Source organism: Stegodyphus dumicola, chromosome 6 (genome assembly GCF_044657685.1).
Source record: "Stegodyphus dumicola isolate Sdum_Otavi_A_Nest chromosome 6, ASM4465768v1".
Classification (NCBI taxonomy): domain Eukaryota; kingdom Metazoa; phylum Arthropoda; class Arachnida; order Araneae; family Eresidae; genus Stegodyphus; species Stegodyphus dumicola.
The window spans coordinates 193,452,596-193,473,737 of record NC_140773.1 but is presented as its reverse complement, the minus strand read 5'-3'; the positions used below and the strand labels follow the sequence as shown (position 1 = coordinate 193,473,737).

The following is a 21,142-nucleotide window of genomic DNA, read 5'->3' as shown; positions in this document are numbered from 1 at the left end:
AATAAGAAGAAATATTGTAGTGAGCTCGCCAAAACAGTCTGCAATAAGTGTATCATCCGAATCTACACTGCTTTACTGCCAAAAATTCTCAAATTAAATCAGTATGAAAGAATAAGAGATAAACTAACTTTTTAACACATTCATTACCATAAAATAATATAAAGTTAAATTTTTATTTACCTACAAAATCTTCATAAAATGATTAAGAATTGATGTACATCCCACAGAGTGACATTACTGTAAGACAGATAGTTTTGTACTGAAGGAAATCACTAATTTTAAGGCAAATATTTATAAGATATTTCTGGCGCCTTCTTAGCATGCCTTCGTGATTTAATGGTCAGCACGCTCGGCAAGTATTACAGAGGTCTGTGGATTGAATCCTGTTGAAGGCATTGCTCATTTTCCATCTCTCCTACTTTAAAAAAACACGTAATGTCTCTACAGTGGTGCCCGAACTAAAGAAGATGATGGATGATGATTCTTCACCATCAGGATTTGGCAATAGGTTCCCCTAATACCCAGTCACCCTTAAAAGGGGATGTATATAAGGTATTTCTCCCACCTTCTTAGCATGCCTTCGTGGTATAGTAGTCAGCACAGTCAACGCGTGTTTGAGAGGTCCGTGGTTCGAATCCCGGCGAGGGCATTGCTCATTTTTCCCGTCTCCTGATTCCAAACATCCTAATGTCACTATTAAACATTTGATTTAAATTTAATAGCTGCAAAAATATGGATTCAAAACATATACTGATACATTAATGAATATATAAATGACAACTCTGGCACAAAAACAAAAAACTTTTTATTCCATATAATAACAAACGTTAATTCTTCCTTTATTTGAAAGAATAAATCCACATAAATTTCTGTATTTTCTCCTAACTTTCAATCTTAAACAAACTAAAAATTATTCTCGTTAATTAGCTATTTAAAAAAGTTCCAAATATTATACTTGCTTGTTTTTAAAGGCTATTTACAATACACAATGTTACTCTAATCCAGAAAAAAAGCGACCTAAAAAGTCTTTAGGCTTAGGTTCCACTGTGTCCTTGAAATATGCCATAACATGAGTCTTTTGTTTCCATACTTGGACCGTTTCTGTTAATTCCATGCGACCCTGAAAATAAAATTCAACTAATAATAAATTTTAATACCAAAATTAAGACATGCTAAGATTTTGACAGTACGTTTAACATTATAATACATATACATAAAGGCTAATTAAAAAATATGTGTCAAAATGCAGGCTGAAATAAGCAAATTATGTAATAGAATGTGAATGCATAAATGGCACACTGAAGTGATAGAGAGCACTGCTAAACAGTAAGTAAAAACGTCTTGCTGGTGTAAAGTGTCAAACTTTGAGTGGGATGCACTGCTACAATAATGCAGGGCTCACTGACATTCCTTTTATCTCTGGGGCTGTACCTAAAATAGAGCAGCTGCTCAAAAGAGATATTCAAGAATTGTTTTCTACATACCAATATATATATATATATATATATATATATATATGAATGTGTAATATAATGATCCCACATGATTTTAGGAAATTCTAGATATAGTAGTTTCACTTGAAACATAGTTTTTATTTTATAAAACACCAAAAACAATTTCACAAAATGTTAGCAGTTCATGGCAGAAGGCAACAAAACATGTAACAGAAGAAAATGCATAAAAACAAGTAACCATTATAAAAATTTGGGGTTTTGAAAACCTACATGTTTGTCAAACAATTAGAAGAATAAAGAGTGATGATATTATTGTGATATATAAAAAATGGGTAAGTTACTCTATTTTTCAATAATAGAACATAGTTTTGCTTTATAATTTGTGAATATTAAAAGTTTTTGGCATGAGTGCTACCCGATAAACAGTTTCACTTTCATTTTGATATTACGGTAAGCATGCTATGTTGCCATTAATGACTAACACAAGAAATTACTTGGAACTGGTATGCTCTACCATTCTGTACTATCATAACCTCTACCCTTTAACACATTGTATGCCAGTGGCATCGGAGACAACTAAAGTCTGAGCGCCAGCATGATTCACTTGTTGACGACCAATGAATAGGTGAAGAAAATATTTAAAATTTTATACATTATCGTAAATCACTAAATTTGGTTTGCATATTTGTTATATGCAATTTAACGATAACGAAAAATAGAAGCAAAATAAAAAAATTTAATTTATAATTATAAAAAATACACTTGTTTTATTTGATGATTGATTATTAATATTTAAGGGATGTATGGTATTTTTCAAAATGTTTTCCAAAATGTATAGGTACTAGGCATAGAGAACAAATAAAGCTACTCTCACTTCTGTTTTTTGCTAGCAGAGCAAACTTTGCATGGACATCGTACATAATGGTTTTGTTCCCACATCCAATAATTCGAGTAACGGTATGCTTCTTCATATCACCCGACAGTCTCTGAGGGTGATCATATTTTGATGTGCGATGTGTAGGAACTAATACAGAAGTTTGTTCCACACAAACATTCGATACATATTTAGTACTTGTATATTCCTCAATCCATAAAAGTGCAACACCATATAAAAATTTTTGATATTTTATAGTGTTGGCATTGAACTCAACATATAATCTATATGCATTGAACAATGCGCAATTTAAAAGAAACAAAACTCTTTTCTTTTTGTCCATTTCATCATTTTCCTCATAATAGAAAAATATGATAAAAACTGATTGGCCAAATCTACGACCATCATATATTTGTTACAATCTATGACCGATTGAGGTTTTATAATTTCTTGTTTTCCAATGTACTATTTTTGTGTTTGTTAGTTCTCCCGAATGTATTGTAGAAACAATGTATACAATTTTGTTTCCATGTAATAAAAAGTGCAGATCGGTGAGTCATGACGAGAGCAAACTAATCGCCAAATAAAAGAATGTTGCATTATCGCAGGGCTGGCGCTGAAACAAAGGCCTCGAAACACACGTTCTCGCGGGGCTGGCGCTCAAGCTATAGACTTCGAAACCCGCCTTTTCGCAGGGCCGGCGTACAATGTGTTAAGGAAGACTAGACACCAAGTTTTGGTAGATGTCTGCAAAGCTGTTAACAGTTGTATCACATTTGAAGATGGTTCAGTCAGGCTGTCAACTAATGATCTAATTCATTCCAGAGGTGTTCAAATGGGTTACGATCAAAGTCCTGAGCCAGACAATCAATTCATTCACTTATATTTCCTAAAGCTACTTGTTTATGGCTTTGATTTTATGAATGAGTAAATTGTTGAACATTATAAAAGGCAACTGTTAATTACTTCTTTAGAATGAATAGTAAATATTGCAGCATGTATTTCTTTACTCAGGATTCAAGGCACAAAACAAGTGGATCAAGAGGAAGGGAAAAAAGACATATCCTAATTTATTTCATAAAAATTTTTACAGTGAAAACAACATACTCTGGTAAGTTATGCTCATGAGACAATTCACCAGGTGCATGTCCATCAGAATACCACAACACGTAATATGATTCATATTAGCCTTCCATTATTTTACAGTCCACAAGCAACATGCTTTGCATCACTATAATTAGTGGTGAGTATTCAGTTTAGTAATCATTCATCCATGTGCTGCAATCCACTCATGAAATTGAAATGCAAACACCAGTTTACAGTTGGTACACTCATTAACGTAACTAACAAATGCTAAAAATCTTGTGATCATGTTTTCAAAAAAAAAAAAAAAAAAAATTACTGACTTAACTTCAGCAAATGTTTGGGATATTGAAGCCCATTAGCATTGAAGACATTGCTCACATGGTGCCTGGAATTTTACAAAAATTTCACAGACAGAATGACCAAAATCAAAGAACATCAGTAGTCTTTCAGTTTCACCAAATCAAAGAACATCAGTAGCCTTTCAGTTTCACTCAGTTCTCGCTGTATTTCATTTAAATTGTGACAGTTAGTGAATGCATTACCATCATGTACTCACAGTCTTTTTAAAGGCTCACGTCACATATTATTTATCCTATTTTCCTCTTTAGAGGTACCTAGTCATTGACAGCAATAAAGTTGAAAAGCATTGACTTGCGTTATATAAGGATTATACAACTTTCATTAATTTTAGAATGATGCCTTCACAGAGAGTTATTATAAACATATAACAATTTTTAGAAAATCAAAGAAATAACCAATTAAAAAAAAAAAGATTTTAGTCATTATAAAAAATTTTCACATAAATTTAGACCCCTTAATTTTAATATAATTTTAATTAAAAAATGTGAGAGATACTCTAAAAAATTATGGTAACATTATACGCCAAATCCATTATCTAATCAAATTCAGGCTAACATCGTCAAATTTAAGAGCAAAACAATCATTGAGAAAACTTAAGAACCTTACAAACATTTCCTAATTTTTATTTCCAAACACTTGCCTTCATCTAATGAACAAATAATCTGGAAGTTCACTCACTATATTGCAGTAAATAAATGAAATTCTGCTAAAACAATTCTGGTACTATTCCGTTTTGAGAACCGCAAAAAAATTGCAGCGAAAATATACGCGTAAATGTGCCAAATCTAGCAAACGCACCCATTTAACAGCATGCCAAATCTAGCATATGTGCTGATTTCAAATTGCGTAAGTTTAGATAGTCCTATATTTCTTAAGACGGCATTGAAATACTAGTTTAATTTTTAAATCCTTTCCTGATTTTAAATCTTTTTTTGATGTCCTATGGATTTAACAATTTCGGAATTGCCCATGACGAAAAGTCTGAGATAGAATTTTTTCAAAGAAAAGGCATAATTCATTATAGAAAATTATGTTTGAACAACCAACGAGATGAAATTATGCTTTAGCAATAACTCGGTAGTGAAATAGCGTTGCAGGAATTCATTCACTTATGTTTAGCCCTTTTCTAAATAAATTATAATAATGATCTGAAATAGTTATTTACTCTTATGCTTGCATTCAGTTATGTTTAGCCTTTTTACTTCATTGTACGAAGTAAAAAAGAAGTATTGTAATCGCGAAAAGCTTCAGGCAGCATATTTCAACGAAAATATCCATTTAGACCTCCTTCGAATGCAATTTAACTATGTTTTTGTGTGATATATGTACGTAAGGACAGAATAAAACTCTTTTCCTCCAAAAAAATTTAAAAACTGCTTTAAAATGAATTCTGAAGAAAATTTTTCGTGGCGTCTGAACGAACGTACGTACGTATCTCGCATAACTCAAAAACGAGTAGCCTCAGAACATTGAAATTTTGTATATAGGACTACTATAACATGTAGATGTGCACCTCGTATTTTGATTTCAATCGGCCGCCCCAAACATATATAAATATAATTGAGACTAATAAATTTTCCAAGACATTTTGTCTAATTAAAAAATTTTGTAGCGAAAAAGTTTCAATTGTCTGTTTTCGGCAAAACGCGTAATGGAGTTGGCTTGATTCGACGTTCAATCAGATATTTCCCTTGAAAAGCCAGATTGGAAGTCGAATTCAGTTAATTTACCATTTTCCGCTTTTTATTTTTATCTGATTTTGTTTGTTTTATGTTTTAACTTGTTCCTTGGTTTGATTTTCATATGTTTTAATTTTTCAAGTGTCACATCCATAGGTATTTTACTGTATTTTTTGCCATTACTACTTTCCAATGCTAAGTATTTTACTGTGTTTATTTTCTTTTCTCGTGTAGCATAATTTCTCACCCTTCAATGACATTGTTTTTTAAAATGTGTTGAACTTTTTGGAGCCACAGCTCCTGGTAACTTTTAGGCGAGCTTATTACAATTTCTAATTTACTTATTTTGCAGCATATTGCGGAAAATGTTTTCTAGACCAAATTGGCCATAGAGTATTGTACTAACTACCTTGCTTGTTATATTAAATATATTTATATATATATCCACTCTGTTACCCGGCTCGATGATCTCAATTTCTTTACTCTTATATGTTTGTAAATTGTACATTTTTTGCTTTAAAAATGATTGAATTGTGTTGTTCTTATCTTCCGGTTAAGGTTTTTATGCCTTTAGTACATCTGTATGCAATATGTTTAGAATTATCAACAATTTTAAAGTTGTTTAAGTGCCACTAAGCCTAATAATTTTTTTGATGGCGGTCATTGCTTGTTTGCATTTGAAACAGCAGAGTAGTGAGTTTGTTGCCAATCTAGAGAAACGTAGCTTCGCAACAACAAAGATAAACGCATTCATTTCTTATTGCGATTTAAATCATGCTTAATCCTTTCTGGAATTTTTTCGAGGAAATAAATGTTTAAGATTTACTTAATTTTTAATAATTGAATTTTTATTAATTAGTAATTTAATTTTTAATAATTAGTAGTTTTTAATACAGATATTTTGAGTTTTTATGTATTTTTTCCTTGCTGCGAAGTGAGAACTGAATTAATTGAATGAGAAATACTCAATCGTCTGTGGAAAACTTTTTTTTTTTTTTTTTTTTTTTTTTTTTTTTTTTTTTTTTGTTGTTGTTGTTGTTGTTGTTGTTTTTGTTTTCTTTGCTTAATTTCTTTTATACATCATTCTAGCTTTATTATACGAGGGCCATCCAGGAAGTAGATCACGTTTCCGTCTGTGTCCGCTAGGGGCGGGGCTAGCGCGGCCATCTTGGGGTCAGAGCGTTGCGCAGCTCAGTCTGCATCTAGCCGTGCTAGTGAGAGGTTCGTGCTGTGCTCCGTTCAGATACTGTGACGGTTTGAAATGTCTGCATTAATTGAAAATCCCGCGAGCTGCGAGGTGCGCTCAGTAATAAGGTTTCTGACTGCAAAAAACTGTAAACCAATAGAAATCTATCGGCAGCTTCGTGAAGTGTATGGGGACAACATTATCACTGAAGGTGGAGTGCGTCAGTGGGTCATAAGATTTCAAAATGGCCGAACCAATGTTCACGACGAAGATCGAAGTGGGAGACCCAGCATAGTGACCGCCGAACTTCTCGAAAAAGTCGATGCTAAAGTCCGTGAAAATCGAAATTTCACAATAACGGAACTTTCTTTGAGTTTTCCACAAATTTCGCGAAGTTTGTTGCACGAAATCATCAGCGAAAAGCTTGGTTACCACAAGTTTTGTGCAAGATGGATTCCAAAAATCTTGACAGAGGACCACAAAAATCAGCGAATGGCTGCAGCGTTGAACTTTTTGGACGCTTACCATAAGGATGGTGACTCTTTACTCGATCGCATCGTTACTGGTGACGAAACATGTGAACTGTGAAACGAAATTGCAATCAATGCAGTGGGGGCACACAAGTTCTCCCCAAAAACCCAAGAAATGCATGCAAACAATGTCGGCAAGGAAGATGATGGCGACTGTTTTTTGAGACAGAAAAGGTGTAATTTTGGTGGACTTCCTGGAAAGAGGCACTACAATAAACTCTCAAAGGTATTGCCAAACTCTCCAAAAACTCAGAAGAGCAATTCAAAACAAGCGCAGAGGAATGTTGAGCTCTAAGATCTTGTTGATTCACGACAACGCCCGGCCCCACACGGCAAATGTCACTCGTAAAGTTCTTGAATCTTTTAAGTGGGAGTTGTTTCCTCATCCGCCGTACAGTCCCGACCTGGCACCGAGCGACTTCCACCTATTCCCAGCAATGAAGAAGTGGCTGGCTATGCAGCGTTTTGATGACGACGCACAGCTGCAAGAAGAGGTAACGAAGTGGTTGAAGGCGCAGGCGGCCGAATTTTTCGACGAAGGAATTTCCAAGCTCGTACATCGCTACGATAAATGCCTTAATTTCTATGGTGACTATGTAGAAAAGTAGTATTTGAGTGTGGCTTTCATCTGTATATAATAAAATTTGTTTCCTATACTTTGTTTATTTTTTTATTCCAAAACGTAATCTACTTTCTGGATAGCCCTCGTAGTATTTGAATAGAACGTGGCAACAATTAGATAATTCTTTAAATGATATTAATTTTGTGCATTCTGAGTTATAATATGAACGAAATATAATACTGTTAAGGGAACCCAGCGCCAGAGTGTCGCTATGATAAACAAATAGAGTGAATTTTAAAGAATGCATTTATTCTATTGTGGTTTATGCGCTGTTGGTGAAGTAGATGTAATTAAATCCAATAAGTTTAAACGAAATGGAAGAAAAAATGCGTATAATTTAATATTCCGTACAAGGAAGTCATGTGGTGTACACATCAGAATTTTTATATAAATTATAATAATAAAAAAGTATTATATGAAATTAATCTTTCATTTAAATTAAAACAATAATCTTCAGATAGTTATTTACTTCCTTTCTTGCATTAGGGTTGCCGCAATTATTTTGGACAGCACTGGCATCAACGCAAGCTTGGCAATTTTTTACGGTCCTCAAAACAGAATACAGTCAAAAGTCGTTAATCCGGACTCGTCGGGACTTCGGCGATTCTGGATTATCGATTTTTCCGGATTATAGATCATCAGTTTAAATCTCGTAAGATGGCATGCAGAAATTCTAAAATTAAAAATATGAAACCGTAATTTATGAAATAAAGAACAATTATGATCTAAAGAGTATCAAAATTTGCAAAAAGAAAAAGCTTAATATTTATTTGTTTACTTTATTAAACATTTCTTTCAATGTAAGTTGCTTAAGTTTTGCTTCGTTTCATGTGATAATACTTTCTCTTTAATTCTATTAAACAGACATAATTTCTTGTTCAGTTACAAAGTTCCACTGTTCAAGTCCTATAATTGCTGTGTCTAGAACACGGACTAATTTGTCAATCGAAATTTTTTCGTTTTCAATAACCTCTGTCACTTTCTTCGCTATCGAAAGCGAATTATAATGACAAGGAACTTGTTTTAAATCATATCAAAGACGGAGCATATTGAGATGAAATACTACATTTGGTAAGGAATTATAAGCAAAATAAAATAAAAACATCTGCGCTGAAGATAAGGATAGTGCTGACAGATCAACTTCCAATTCATTACGAGCCTGCCGCGGCGATCCCCCCGCCAAGCAGCGTGAAATTGATAAACAGATTTCGGATTTCAAAACATACTTTCGCTTTAGATCCTTTACATATTAACAAATATATATCGGAAATTCTATTTGATATAATCGAAAGTTTAAGCTTACTTTTATAAAATTGCTCTTACAGTCTGCAAAAAATAATAAGCTGGATCCAATTCGAAAATTAAGGAACAACGCAATCACCAACGTTAACTGAAATAGATAATTAGATAATTTTAGCTTATACGTCCATTATACATAAAACGCGCACGCGAAAACGTATTCTGCACTTGCGCACACTCATATGCGCAGTCGTAAAAGGTCTTACGCGCACGTGTCAACGCGGCGCATGCGCAGAAAGTTTTTAGTTTTGAGGTCCGGATTATAGATCATTCCGAATTATGGGTGTCCGAATTAACGACTTTTGACTGTAGTACCAAAATTTTAATAACTATAAAATACTAGCACAATTATCATTGCTCACGCGTTGGAAATAAAAAAATTGTTTTTCCGTACAGTGTTACCATTCCTTGCTTTGAAATGTCGAGTTTCTTAATAAAAATTCTTTAAAGTCTAACAAAGTATGAAATAGTAATAAAACAAATTCCAAATTAGGACTTTCGGATGCCCATATTAGCTGGAGGACATTATTCAAAATATGATGGCTCTGGGTCCCCATTTTTTATCACAATGAGAGAAACAGTAGTCATGTAACACCCCATGGGCTCACCATTACATGTTTCAGTGCTAGGATTGTTAATCTGGTATACAAAGGATGTTATTCTTTCTACGCAAAGATAAAATCTTTACATTCATATTTAGTAAATCGGTGTGAATGGCCCATGTGCATTTGTGTTTATGATTGCATCTCGCATGACTGATCAGTATGCAGAATTTGAGAAAACACTGGTGAGATTAAAGTCAGATGCTCTTGCTAGTATAGAATACATGAATGTAGGTACTGAAAAATTTCCTCTCTAAGATAGCTACTTCAGCAGAAGGCCAAAATTATTTAATAATGAGCAGACATTTTAGAGGCGTGGGGATTTCACTATATCTGTATCTTCAGTAACAGTAATATAATAGTATACCTAAATAAGGATAAAGAATTATTGCAGTCTGAAGTTGGAATTCTCATAAAAACACATTTAGACTTTTCACAATTGAATGACCAAACAGAATCTAAACATAAACATAAATTTCAAAACACTTCCAATATAATGCAACATACACCTACTTATTTTAATTTTTCTTATTCAAGCCACTTTTGATAACTATTCTACTAGATTAAAAAGTGTTCTGGCAGTAACCAACAATTTCATTTTGTGGTTTTTCAAACAAAGGTCTTTCAATACATGTGCCATTTTTGTCTTTGAAAAATTTAATTGTGACTCTTCGTCATTTGGGGGGGGGAACGCCGCGGTGCGCAATGAATTGGAAGTTGATCTGTCAACACTATCTTTAGCTTCAGGGCAGATGTTTTTATTTTATTTGGCTTATAATTCCTTACTAAATGTAGTATTTCATCTTGATATACTCCGTCTTTGATATGATTTAAATCAAATTCTTCGTCATTATAATTCGCTTCCGATAGTGAAGAAAGTGACACAGAGGTTATTGAAAACGAAAAAATTTCGATTGACAAATTAGTCGGTATTCTCGATACAGCAATTAGGATTTGAACAGCGGAACTTTGTAACTGAAGAAGAAATTATGTCTGTTTATAGAATTAAAGAGAAAGTACTATCACATAAAACGAAGCAACTTAAACTGAAAGAAATGTTTAATAAAGTAAACAAATAAATATTAAGCTTTTTTTTTTTTTTTTTTTTTTTTGTAAATTTTGATACCCTTTAGATCATAATTGTTCTTTATTTCATAAATTACGGTTTCATATTTTTAATTTTATAATTTCTGCATGCCATCTTACCAGATTTAAACTGATGATCTATAATCCGGAACCGCCGAAGTCCCAATGAGTCCAGATTAACGACTTTTGACTGCATTAGAGTGAAAATCTAATTAGGTAAAAGAATAGTAACCCTAATTATAAATAGTACAAAGTTTGAAATCTGGATGTGCAATATCCGGAATGATCCAATAACTGGACCTCTTGAGCACCAACCAAAAAAAAAAAAAAAAACTGAAAAGGCCTAGATTTTAATGGTTGCCCAAAAGGGTTCATTAAAGTTTTCTTATGCTTTCACTGAGCTTGCAGTCTGCAAGTCTGCTGTTGCATTCACTCCTGCTAACCCATTTCTTTTTGGTTTTATCATAAACCCCAATTTTCTTTGCACTTATGCCATACACAATTCAACAGCAAAATCATAAAAAATTTTATAAGCAGCTTGTGTTTAGAATTTCCAATGAAAAGTTAAGTGATGGCATTAATTTTTCTATTTTCAGTCTTTTCTTAGTATATCATATCAATGTACAGTTTTCTTAGAGAGATGGCTTGAAAACTTTTTTTGTTTTTGTTTTTCTATTATTAATGTTTTGTATGTTAAAATTTATTAATTAAATATCATGACCTTCGTACTTACGCCACATAAAATTCAGTTGAGTAACAAAATCAAAAATTATTTAAAAACAGCATGTCAGATATAGTCTTACACGCAGGAGATAACAATGTTTTAATCCATGGAGTGTTGCTACTGCTTGCTTTCAGATCATTGAGTTTGTTAAAAATTCATCAAAGTTTAACAAAATATGAAATATAAAATTCAAGTTTTCAACATGCTCATGTACATGTTTAGGTAGACGACTACATTATTTACAATTTGATGGACCTAGGTACTATTGTTTTTTCATAGTCCAAGAAACATACATACATTTATGCAGATTCTTCATTATTTAATTTCTTTAAAAGTAATACAGGGTGATAATATTTCATGGCAACAATTTAAAAAGTGATACACCACCAAATTCCGTTTTGGGACTAATAGCCCAAATCAAATAATATTTAAAAAAATAATGATTGGAGAATATTGATTAGCCTGCTTTTTCAACAAAAGAAAGACGGTGTGCCGTAAATGTAAGTTTTCTCTAGACTAACTGACATTTTTGCATGTCCCATTCAAACACCTGCTGGCTAAAGAAATGGCACCATAGCCAATGACAATACACATTTTCAACCCTTGAGTGATTGTGGAGCATGTGTTTGATGCAAATAATAAGCAAAGCCCTATATTGTCCTGTTTACATGTCATTTTACTAGGTTTAAAAAGGCAATCTAAGATCCAGATATATCCCAAATCCAGAATTGCTGAAGTCCCAATGATTCCAGATCTAAGAGTTTGTACAATGTATGTTTCATTAAAAAAAAAAAAAAAAAAAAAAAAAAAAAAGGCTATTTCCTTAAATTTAAAAATTACGCAAAACAAAATCAAATACAGAAATTCAAAATAAAATTGCATGCAGTTATCTATAAAATAATAATGAGAAAGGTGTAGTGTCTAGTCCTAATAAACTTTAATCCTAAAAGCAAGTAGCACCCTCTATCTAAGTGAAGAGAAATATTAGTTGGAGATTAAGGAGGAGGAATGTTTAGTAAAGCAAACTGTATAATCAGCAATTTTGTTCCTATTAATATAGTTTCTTTTACCCTCTATAAAGTGTAAATAAGTTAGTTAGTCTGTTATAAATAAACGACAAGATTAATCCGGATGTTATTAACTCTACACAAGACACAACTGGATCTAACACAATACTTCCTTCACCTTGTACAAGGAAGTAAAAATTCAAGTACTAAAATAAAAGTGAAATGCTGAAAGGAAAATTACAGGACTGATGGTCATTCTTTCTACATATTTGCAATCACATCAATATACAGCTACTCATGTACCGAAATAATCGGTTACCACACGGTAATTTGCTGCACAATTGCTGACACATGACTTAAATGAAAAGTACCCATTATTTTACTAAAACAAAGAGACTACTAATAAATTATTTAAAATATATTTCTGATATATAAATGCTCAAAGCCGAATAACAAAAATTTCCAAGGAAATAAGAATCAACTAGTAGCAAATAATAATAAAAATAGTAACACATTAATAACCAAATCAATCAATTTCAGGATAATAATTCACGTGTTTTAAAAAATTACCTTGGCTATTAACATGTCAATAACTCGGATGTCAGTTACATCTTTATGCTTCAAAAACTCTTCTTTTATCTTTTCTCTTCCCATCTTCAAGGTAATAGGCAAATTATGTACTTGTACTAAAACACAGCAAAATACATATAATTAATTTCTGATAAATTATTAAAAGTCATTACTACTCTCTAAATTAATGAAAAATCATTACTAATCTCTAAGACAGGGTTTCTTAAACTGTAGGTTGCCAAAAATTTTAACAGTTTTGATATTTCTTAATAATAATTTACAATTATCAAATATTTTTACACAATGTATCCGAAAATAAATAAAGATAAGACAATACAGACAAAGAAAAAAATTAAAATGTTTTGACGCATTCTTTTTATGATATAAATGTTCATTTTCCTTGCTTTGCACGTGACTCTGTCATTTCGTCTGTTACTGATTTAAAATTTTCACATTGTTGTATGTCTTAAAATTAGAAATTAAAATGACCTAAAACTGCAATAGTATATTACAGTACAAGTGAAAAAAACTGACAGTGTCACTCACGTGCGTGTCAGATTTGCACAATACTTATGGGGTCCCATAAAATTTTGTAAATATTATGGGGTCCTGGGGGTTGCGAAAAAATCTCAGTGATAAAAAGGGATTGCAACTGAAAAAGCTGAAGAAATCCTGCTCTAAGATACACTCAAATGAAAAGTTTTATTAATTGCAGAAGATATCAAATATTCATATATAATTTTCATTAACTAGCAACCAATTTTCTTCATGTATGTATTAAATTACTGAAGTTTTCCATGAGAAAGTTACCAAGTGTGTTTTGCATCTATATATATAGTATATATATATATATATATGTGTGTGTGTGTGTCTTACTTTGATCAGCATATTGCTTACAATTAGTATTAAATTTTATTTGTAAATATTCAAATGTTTATATTGTTTATTTAATCTTTATTACACTTTTCATAGCACTTTGTTTTACTTATGTTAATATTTTCATGGAACCACATTATCTAAATAACATTTTAGCTAACGAACTAGGAATTTTCTTTTAACTTTTTTCTAAATTTTGCAGCTCAATGCGCAAAGTTTTTGACCACATAGGTCTTTTATTTTTCTTTAATTATGTATATATATATATGCATGTATGTACGACTGTGTAATATACACACACATATATGCACATACATACATTTCTGAATCAATCCCGATAACTGAAGAGCACTTAATCTTTAGTTTTTACCTTTGAACAATTAAAATTTTGATTTGTTGACAAAGAAGTTTTTTACATTTCTTTTTAACTTCTTACATTTGTTCAAGATATATTTTTAGGAAGTTGACCCGAGAATCATCTTGTAGATTTTTTCAAAAGAATCTGTATTGCCTACTTTATTTTTTCTTATACTAAATATAGTCTCCTTGCACTTCCTATTAATTTTCCAAATACTTTGTTTTTAAAATCGGTCAAAATTTAACTTTATACTAATAACGGTTGTTCAAAATAAAAAACTTCAGCTCCTAAATGAAGGAAGACCTGCATTAAAAATTTCCTTAAAGTGCAAATAGCTTTTCTAGAAAACCAATATTAATCTAAAACAATCTTGCCTAGTTTTTAAATTCAAATTAGTGTACCTTTTTGCACTTGTTAAAATCTTATGTTCAGAATTATCTATTTTCAAATCAGCCCAGTCAAATATCATAATCTTGAGTTTCTGATAATATAATTGAACAACATAACTATATTTAAAAACAAATTTTGAAATCATCATTGCAAAGGCTTAATTTCATTTCAAATTCTATTAAGAGAGCTGATCTAAAATATGTTTTCATATATTTGCTTAGAAATATTACAATTTCACAAAATATGTAAATGACTTCACAATACATAATTCGCCTTTGGGAAAAGGAGTTTTCCTTGTGTATTAGCTGAGTAACTTTTCAACTGAGACAAACTGAAAAATTACAGTTTCCTTTTTATAGCACTTACATAAAGATCTGAACTAAAATTAATAAGATCATGCTGAATCATTAGAAATAACTAACTATGGTAAATTGTGCTTACTTTTGTTTCATTATTTAAATTCCTGAATTTTATATGAACCAGCAAAGGTATTCAAGGCCTCTAAATGAGAGTTTTTATGGCCTTTAAATGTGTAAATATTGGCTAGTGCTTGACTAATTTAAACGTCATTAAGCGTAACAGGTAAATATAGGATAAAAAATGTGAAATGTAAAGAACCTTTTAAAACTATTAAATTTAGTAATGCAAGTTATGCCATATATAATTACAATAATTAAAAACTATCAGTTAAAATCATATTGAAAAGATAAAAACTATGTACTTTAAGAGCTGCTATGGAAATCCAGTGAAAGATCACAACATTTTTCAGACAGATGCTGTGCTTATTTTGACAGAACAATAGGACTTTGCTCACTTACCTATCTAATTCTGACTAGCACAGACCAAGTATGTTATAGTGGCTTATATATTTGTTTTGGGGCACTTCTGTTGTTCTGTTTATTTGTAAATATCAGTTACTAAACATTAGCAAAATAACTTTGTTTTTCCACATACACTATTAATCATCCATTTTAAAACTGCCTGTTTTGAAAATATATATATATATATATATATATATATATTTAATGTGTTTTGATAAAGATAATACATTATTCAAAAGGTTCTGGAAATAAACTTGAAATTCTGAAAATGAATAAAGTTCAAAAAGTTCTGAAAAGTAATGTATTTGGTAACTGAGAATAAACAGTTTATATTTAATAAAAAATAAGAAACCAATAGCACACTCAATATGTCATTGGATATCAATCAGTAAAATTACACTTTTCATCATCTTTGGCATACATTCAACTACTTTGTTCATATAACAATGTTCCATTACTATGTAAGAATTGTTTTTGCAGAGTTTTCAGAGAAGTGTCATGTTCTCCTATTTTTTCCCTCCAAATCACTCCATTCATGTTTCACAGGATTTCTGTCAAAAGTATATGTAAACTGTAAGTTTTGATAACTTAATGACATTTGTATAATAACCACGCTATATGTTCGAGATTATTATCCTAATAGAACTTGTATGTATTTTGTTCATCATTCTAAGTTTTCATTAAGAATATTTATATTAATCTGTGTTATTTTCGATAAACATTAAATTTCATCAACGAAATATCCCTAACCTACTGTGTAATATTATGCAACAGATTTTTCAAATTCAGTTGTTAATTCAAATTTAACCACATCTTAATTTGTTTATTGGACCAAAATATGTTAAATCTTGATTTTCTTGCAAATATAACATTGTCCCAATATCATAAAACTTTGCTTACTATAGATTTTGCAAATGCCAGGCATATTTCCTTTGTTGCCAAACAATTTCCTTCTTGTTGATTGCCCATTGTATCCATATTACCTAAAAATGACTCTTCTAAAAGCTTTACAGTTAAATTTTATTGTAAATCATTTTTCTGAATCGGCTGAACCAATTTTTCGCAGTACCAATTTTTTTATTACATTTGATTTTTCATAAAATTTCCTTCGTGTTACACTGCAATGTGGTCCCGGCTTCAGTACATTTTCAACAACTCAATGCCATTTCCATCATTGCATTACATCAAAAATAACTAAATGCTTTACATGAAGGACTTTTTGCTGACTTCAGAACCAAATCCAACCAAATTTTTACATACAAGTGCTAATTCTTGTAAGGTATTTTCAATTAAAACAAAAAATTAGAGCAAGAAATACTGTCTACCAAAATATTTCAACAAAAGTTTGAACTATCCAAATTATTATGTGAGTTAGTGATTAACACTCTCTGAACAAATTTTTTATTGTAAATATTTTCATGATAGTAATTTTACAACAAGAAAAGGTTCAAAATAGAGAAAATATAATTCACTAGCAAAAAATTTGAAATCGACGTTTCAATATTTTGTACAAAATCAAAGCAAATAAATTTAAAAAATACAGGTGTCCAAACATATTTGTGAACCACAGTAATTACACATCAGATAATTACTGAAGTAACTGTCGATTTCTAAGCAGTGCATTTTAAAATGAGAGATTTTAGTGTGTTATGCATCAAAAATATATTTTTGGAAGCACTTCCGCAGAGAACCCGGTAAATGTAAACATCGCCAACTTTGGCGATAATAGTTCAAACCTGGTAACCTAGCTAATTTATTCTATTCGCTTATGCGAAGGTTGTCGTTGTTCGCATTTGGAGATTTATATTATTTTTCTCTTATTTATTATTATTTTTTCTGAATTTTTTAACAACTAATAGATAGAAATATTTTCGCGTAATTAAAGAAGTTTTCATTGAAAGATGCCGGTTCTCGGGTCGTCAGTTCGGGATCAAAGGAAGAAATTATGGCGGGAGGGGTGAATGCTAATTTGTAACATGGCTGTTCACGTTATGTTCTTAATTATTAACAGCTGTAAGCACGCAGATCCATGAGGTTTCCAACCCCTATAATAATTTTAAAATGTATAAAGTTCTAGTTTTATTAAAAATGCTACTGAAGAAAATTTGATTACTGTTGAAGGTTATTTGTATTGTGAAATATATTATGAAAAAGGATAGGTATTTGTTTCAACGTAAAATGCTTTAAATGCAAGTAATTGCAAAATAAAATGCTTTAAACGCAAGTAATTGTATGCAAGTAACTTGAAAAAAAAAAAATACTTAAAACTATGTAAAATGGATATATTAAAGGTCATGCATTCATTAATTTATTACATGGGCATGGCTCTTACCGAAATACATCAATCAACAGGCAAAGTACTTAATAGTGAAAAAAGACATTTGTAATAGAAATATTAGTATTCTATATGAATTAGAGAAAATACATATAAGTATATTGTAAACGTAAGTATAAGAATACTAATTGTTATTTTTTAAATGAATTTTTACTTCCCGTTATGTTTAATACATTGTTTTCTGTGCTAACTTGAATTTAATAGAAATTTATTTTCGTATATCACGTTTAACCTGTTAGTTTTATATCTACATACTTATTATCTGTGAATTTTTACTACCATTGTCTGCTAACTTGAAAGCTTGGCGAGTAAAACTGCAACGGCGCCAAAGGGTTCTTTCCCGAAACGCCAACGGGTTCTCTGCGGATGAAAACCCATATCTGGAAAACCCATATCTATATCTTGGATTATTTCCGTATTAATGACGAATATGCATACTTGAGAAATAGATTAAAATTTTAAAATCAAATCAAGTTTTATTAATTCAAATTAAGAACTTTAATAAAATAGAACTTTTACACATATTAAAATGATTCACTATTCGGTGAAAAATTACCAACTATAACGCACTGATATACAGAAGTTGTCTTTGCCAAGACTTATATAAACGCAAAACATTTCTTTTAGCATCTTCTCTAGTTGCGGAAATTAATGGTCGCGCTTGTTTGGTAGCAGTTCTTGCAAAGCTTGATGCCATCTTTGTTTACAAGGTAACTTTGATTGTCGTTACGTTTAGCTGTTCTCATTCTGTTTGTTTGAAAACATAAAAAGAGAGTGTAGTACGATTTTTTCTGGATTGAGTGATTGATAAGAAATCCTGATTTTTTACTGTAACAGTTTTCCTGCATTGACATCACAGATGAGATTCGTTACCAAGGAAGCTCATAAAAATCTATTCTAGCTCTTCTGAAAACGGGAATACATTTCTGCGAAAATCTGGTTAAAATTTTCACAGGAAGAAAGAAAACTTCGAAAATTTTAGGAATTAAAGATTTCAGCCACGAAAGTAAAGAGATTCACAAGTTGTTCCCAGGAATATATCTCGAGTTGAACACTATTACTGAAGGTTTTTAACAGCAAATTACCTACAAGCGCGGTCTTTCTTGATGTTGCGAATGCGTCTATCAATTTAAAAGCCATTTATACTGGGGTTTATCAAAGCCAGGGGATCTCAACCTGGTGGAGGGGAGAATTCCATAATTTTAAGGACAAATGCGCTTAGCCTTTTATTCGGCTATTAAGTATTTAGTTTTAGTTTCTGAAGATAAAAAGCTATAATTATTGTTATGTTTTTCTTCTTCTTCTTCTTTATGTACATTACGTTCATTACGGCGTTCATGCGTATTTGGAGTGAATAATGACAACACTACTTTATTACAACAATATCCAAACACACTTTATTTAGCCACTCTTAATCAGGACAGCTCCAAAGTCAATTTTTACAGTTGTCGAAGATCTACTGTAAACACGCTGGAAAAATCAGCGACACAGCCTTCAGGTTATCAGGCTATAACGGGGAAGACAGCTTCACTGCAAAGCACCAGAGTACAGCTCTCGACTCTGCTCGGTCATTTTCGGAACTTCACGTACTCTTAAGACTCTCCACGCTACAACTCGTGATGCACTCTACGACACACAGAGCACAGCTCCCGACTTTTCTGTTCAGTCGTTCCCAGAACTTAACACACTCTCTCGACGATGCACTAACCGCGATACACTAAGACACTCTTCGATCCACTCGACGACCTACTCGGCACTCGATGCCCGGCTGCGTATTTTGACTTCCTCCCTAGGAAACGCAATCCGCAACTTAATTTGGCGATTTATCAGGTCTTGACAAAATTGTGACACCAAGCGCATGCGTAAAAGGCGATAACGATGTTGTGATATGAACTGAAGTAATAACCGGTGCGAGGCGCTGTTGTTTGTGACGTCAGCCTGCGTGCTAAGTGTTTGGAATGTTTTTGCTTGTAGACGAACGAAAGCTGATCTCGGAGTGATACTGTTTTGATGGAAATAAAGAATGACTTATTAAGAACTTTTTTGTCTTTATTCATAATGCACCCAGCCTCGGGTAGAGGCAGGCCCGCAACTGAACGAACAGTTTTGAATATATTTGATTTAAATATTTTCTGTGTTCTTCGTAACATAGTGGTACCCTCGGCGGGACCGGGTGCTTTGAATTAGAATTTTCCGATTGAACTTTTGATATTGAATTTCGATTTTGAATATACTGTTGCGTGCGTACGGATTCGTTACTAAATGAATGCACAAGTCCGATGAAAAATGAACAAAAATTTATTATTATCACAACAAAAATGCTTAAATTTTCTCAAATTATCATGCAGTATTACAATATCTCACAGTAGTTATCTTTTAACTACTCAAATATCCAATAGAACGTAATTCAAAACAGCTAAAGAACGCTAATCTGCGAATTCGCTACAATCAACAAGAGCAGTTTTCTAAACAACAACAAATTAAGCAACTCCTACAAACTGAGATGTTTTCCTCCTTTTATAAGATTTTAAAATCACGCACTAAAATTTTCCAGCACTTTCTCGAAATCAAAAAGAGATATTTATTTATTTAACGCACGCGCTCTTGTATTTTTAATTTTTCCGGCTTAGCTTTCTTTTAACATTCGTCACGCGCTGCACTGCGCGAGAAATAAAACCATTTAATTTATAATTGAACTAACATTAGCTTTTTAAATACCAAATTCGTAACAATACTTTGAAGATGGATTTGATCGCTTTAAAGGCCCAAAGAAAAGGAATTAGAATTGCGTTTTCGCAAACCTCAAGGAAAACCGAAAGTGAATTAACTAAAGAAGTAAGAGATTTAAAAATACTTTCGATTTTGAAGTGTCAACTTTGTGATAAATTCCAGAGACTTGACGTATGCCAGAGTGCTATATCGCAGCAGATTTTGCAGACTGAAGATGGAGAAAAATTATTTAGTGATGATTTTCAAGAAGCGGAGAATTATCGAGATAAGTTTCTAGAACAGTGTGCTCAAATAGATGCGGAAATACAAGCCTCCTCTCTTTCAAATAATTCCGAATCTAGGAAATTTAAATTGCCTAAAATTGAGCTTAAAAAATTCAGTGGTGAAGCTAAAGATTACCTGACTTTTTGGAGTCAGTTCTAGAAAATCCACGATGACAAAAGTATCGCCGATGAAGATAAAATGCAGTATCTATTGCAGGCCATGGAACCCAAATCGAAAGCAGAACGCCTAGTCCTTAGCTTCCCGGCAACGGCAGCTAATTATCCTAAAG

At 32.0% G+C, this 21,142-nt stretch overlaps 1 protein-coding gene across 1 annotated transcript; it reads right to left on the bottom strand.

The window, feature by feature from the left end:
* Positions 1-786: 786 nt before the first annotated feature.
* On the bottom strand, positions 787-18,587 carry ND-B14 (NADH dehydrogenase (ubiquinone) B14 subunit). Its single transcript, XM_035377129.2, has 3 exons — positions 18,430-18,587; positions 13,080-13,195; positions 787-1,120 (listed from the first exon to the last, which is right to left on the bottom strand). The coding sequence occupies exons 1-3, from the start codon at positions 18,554-18,556 to the stop codon at positions 992-994; spliced, it is 372 nt and encodes a 123-aa protein (XP_035233020.1). The 5' UTR covers positions 18,557-18,587; the 3' UTR covers positions 787-991.
* Between the last annotated feature and the right edge of the window lie 2,555 nt (positions 18,588-21,142).

Excerpts from the sequence above, each read along its gene's own strand:
- ND-B14 (XM_035377129.2), bottom strand. The coding sequence starts at position 18,556 with ATGGCATCAAGCTTTGCAAGAACTGCTACCAAACAAGCGCGACCATTA. Across the intron at positions 13,196-18,429 it reads AAGACAACTTCTGTATATCA|TACAAGTACATAATTTGCCT; the intron begins GTGCGTTATAGT and ends GCTGTGTTTTAG. Across the intron at positions 1,121-13,079 it reads TTGACATGTTAATAGCCAAG|GGTCGCATGGAATTAACAGA; the intron begins GTAATTTTTTAA and ends TTTTATTTTCAG.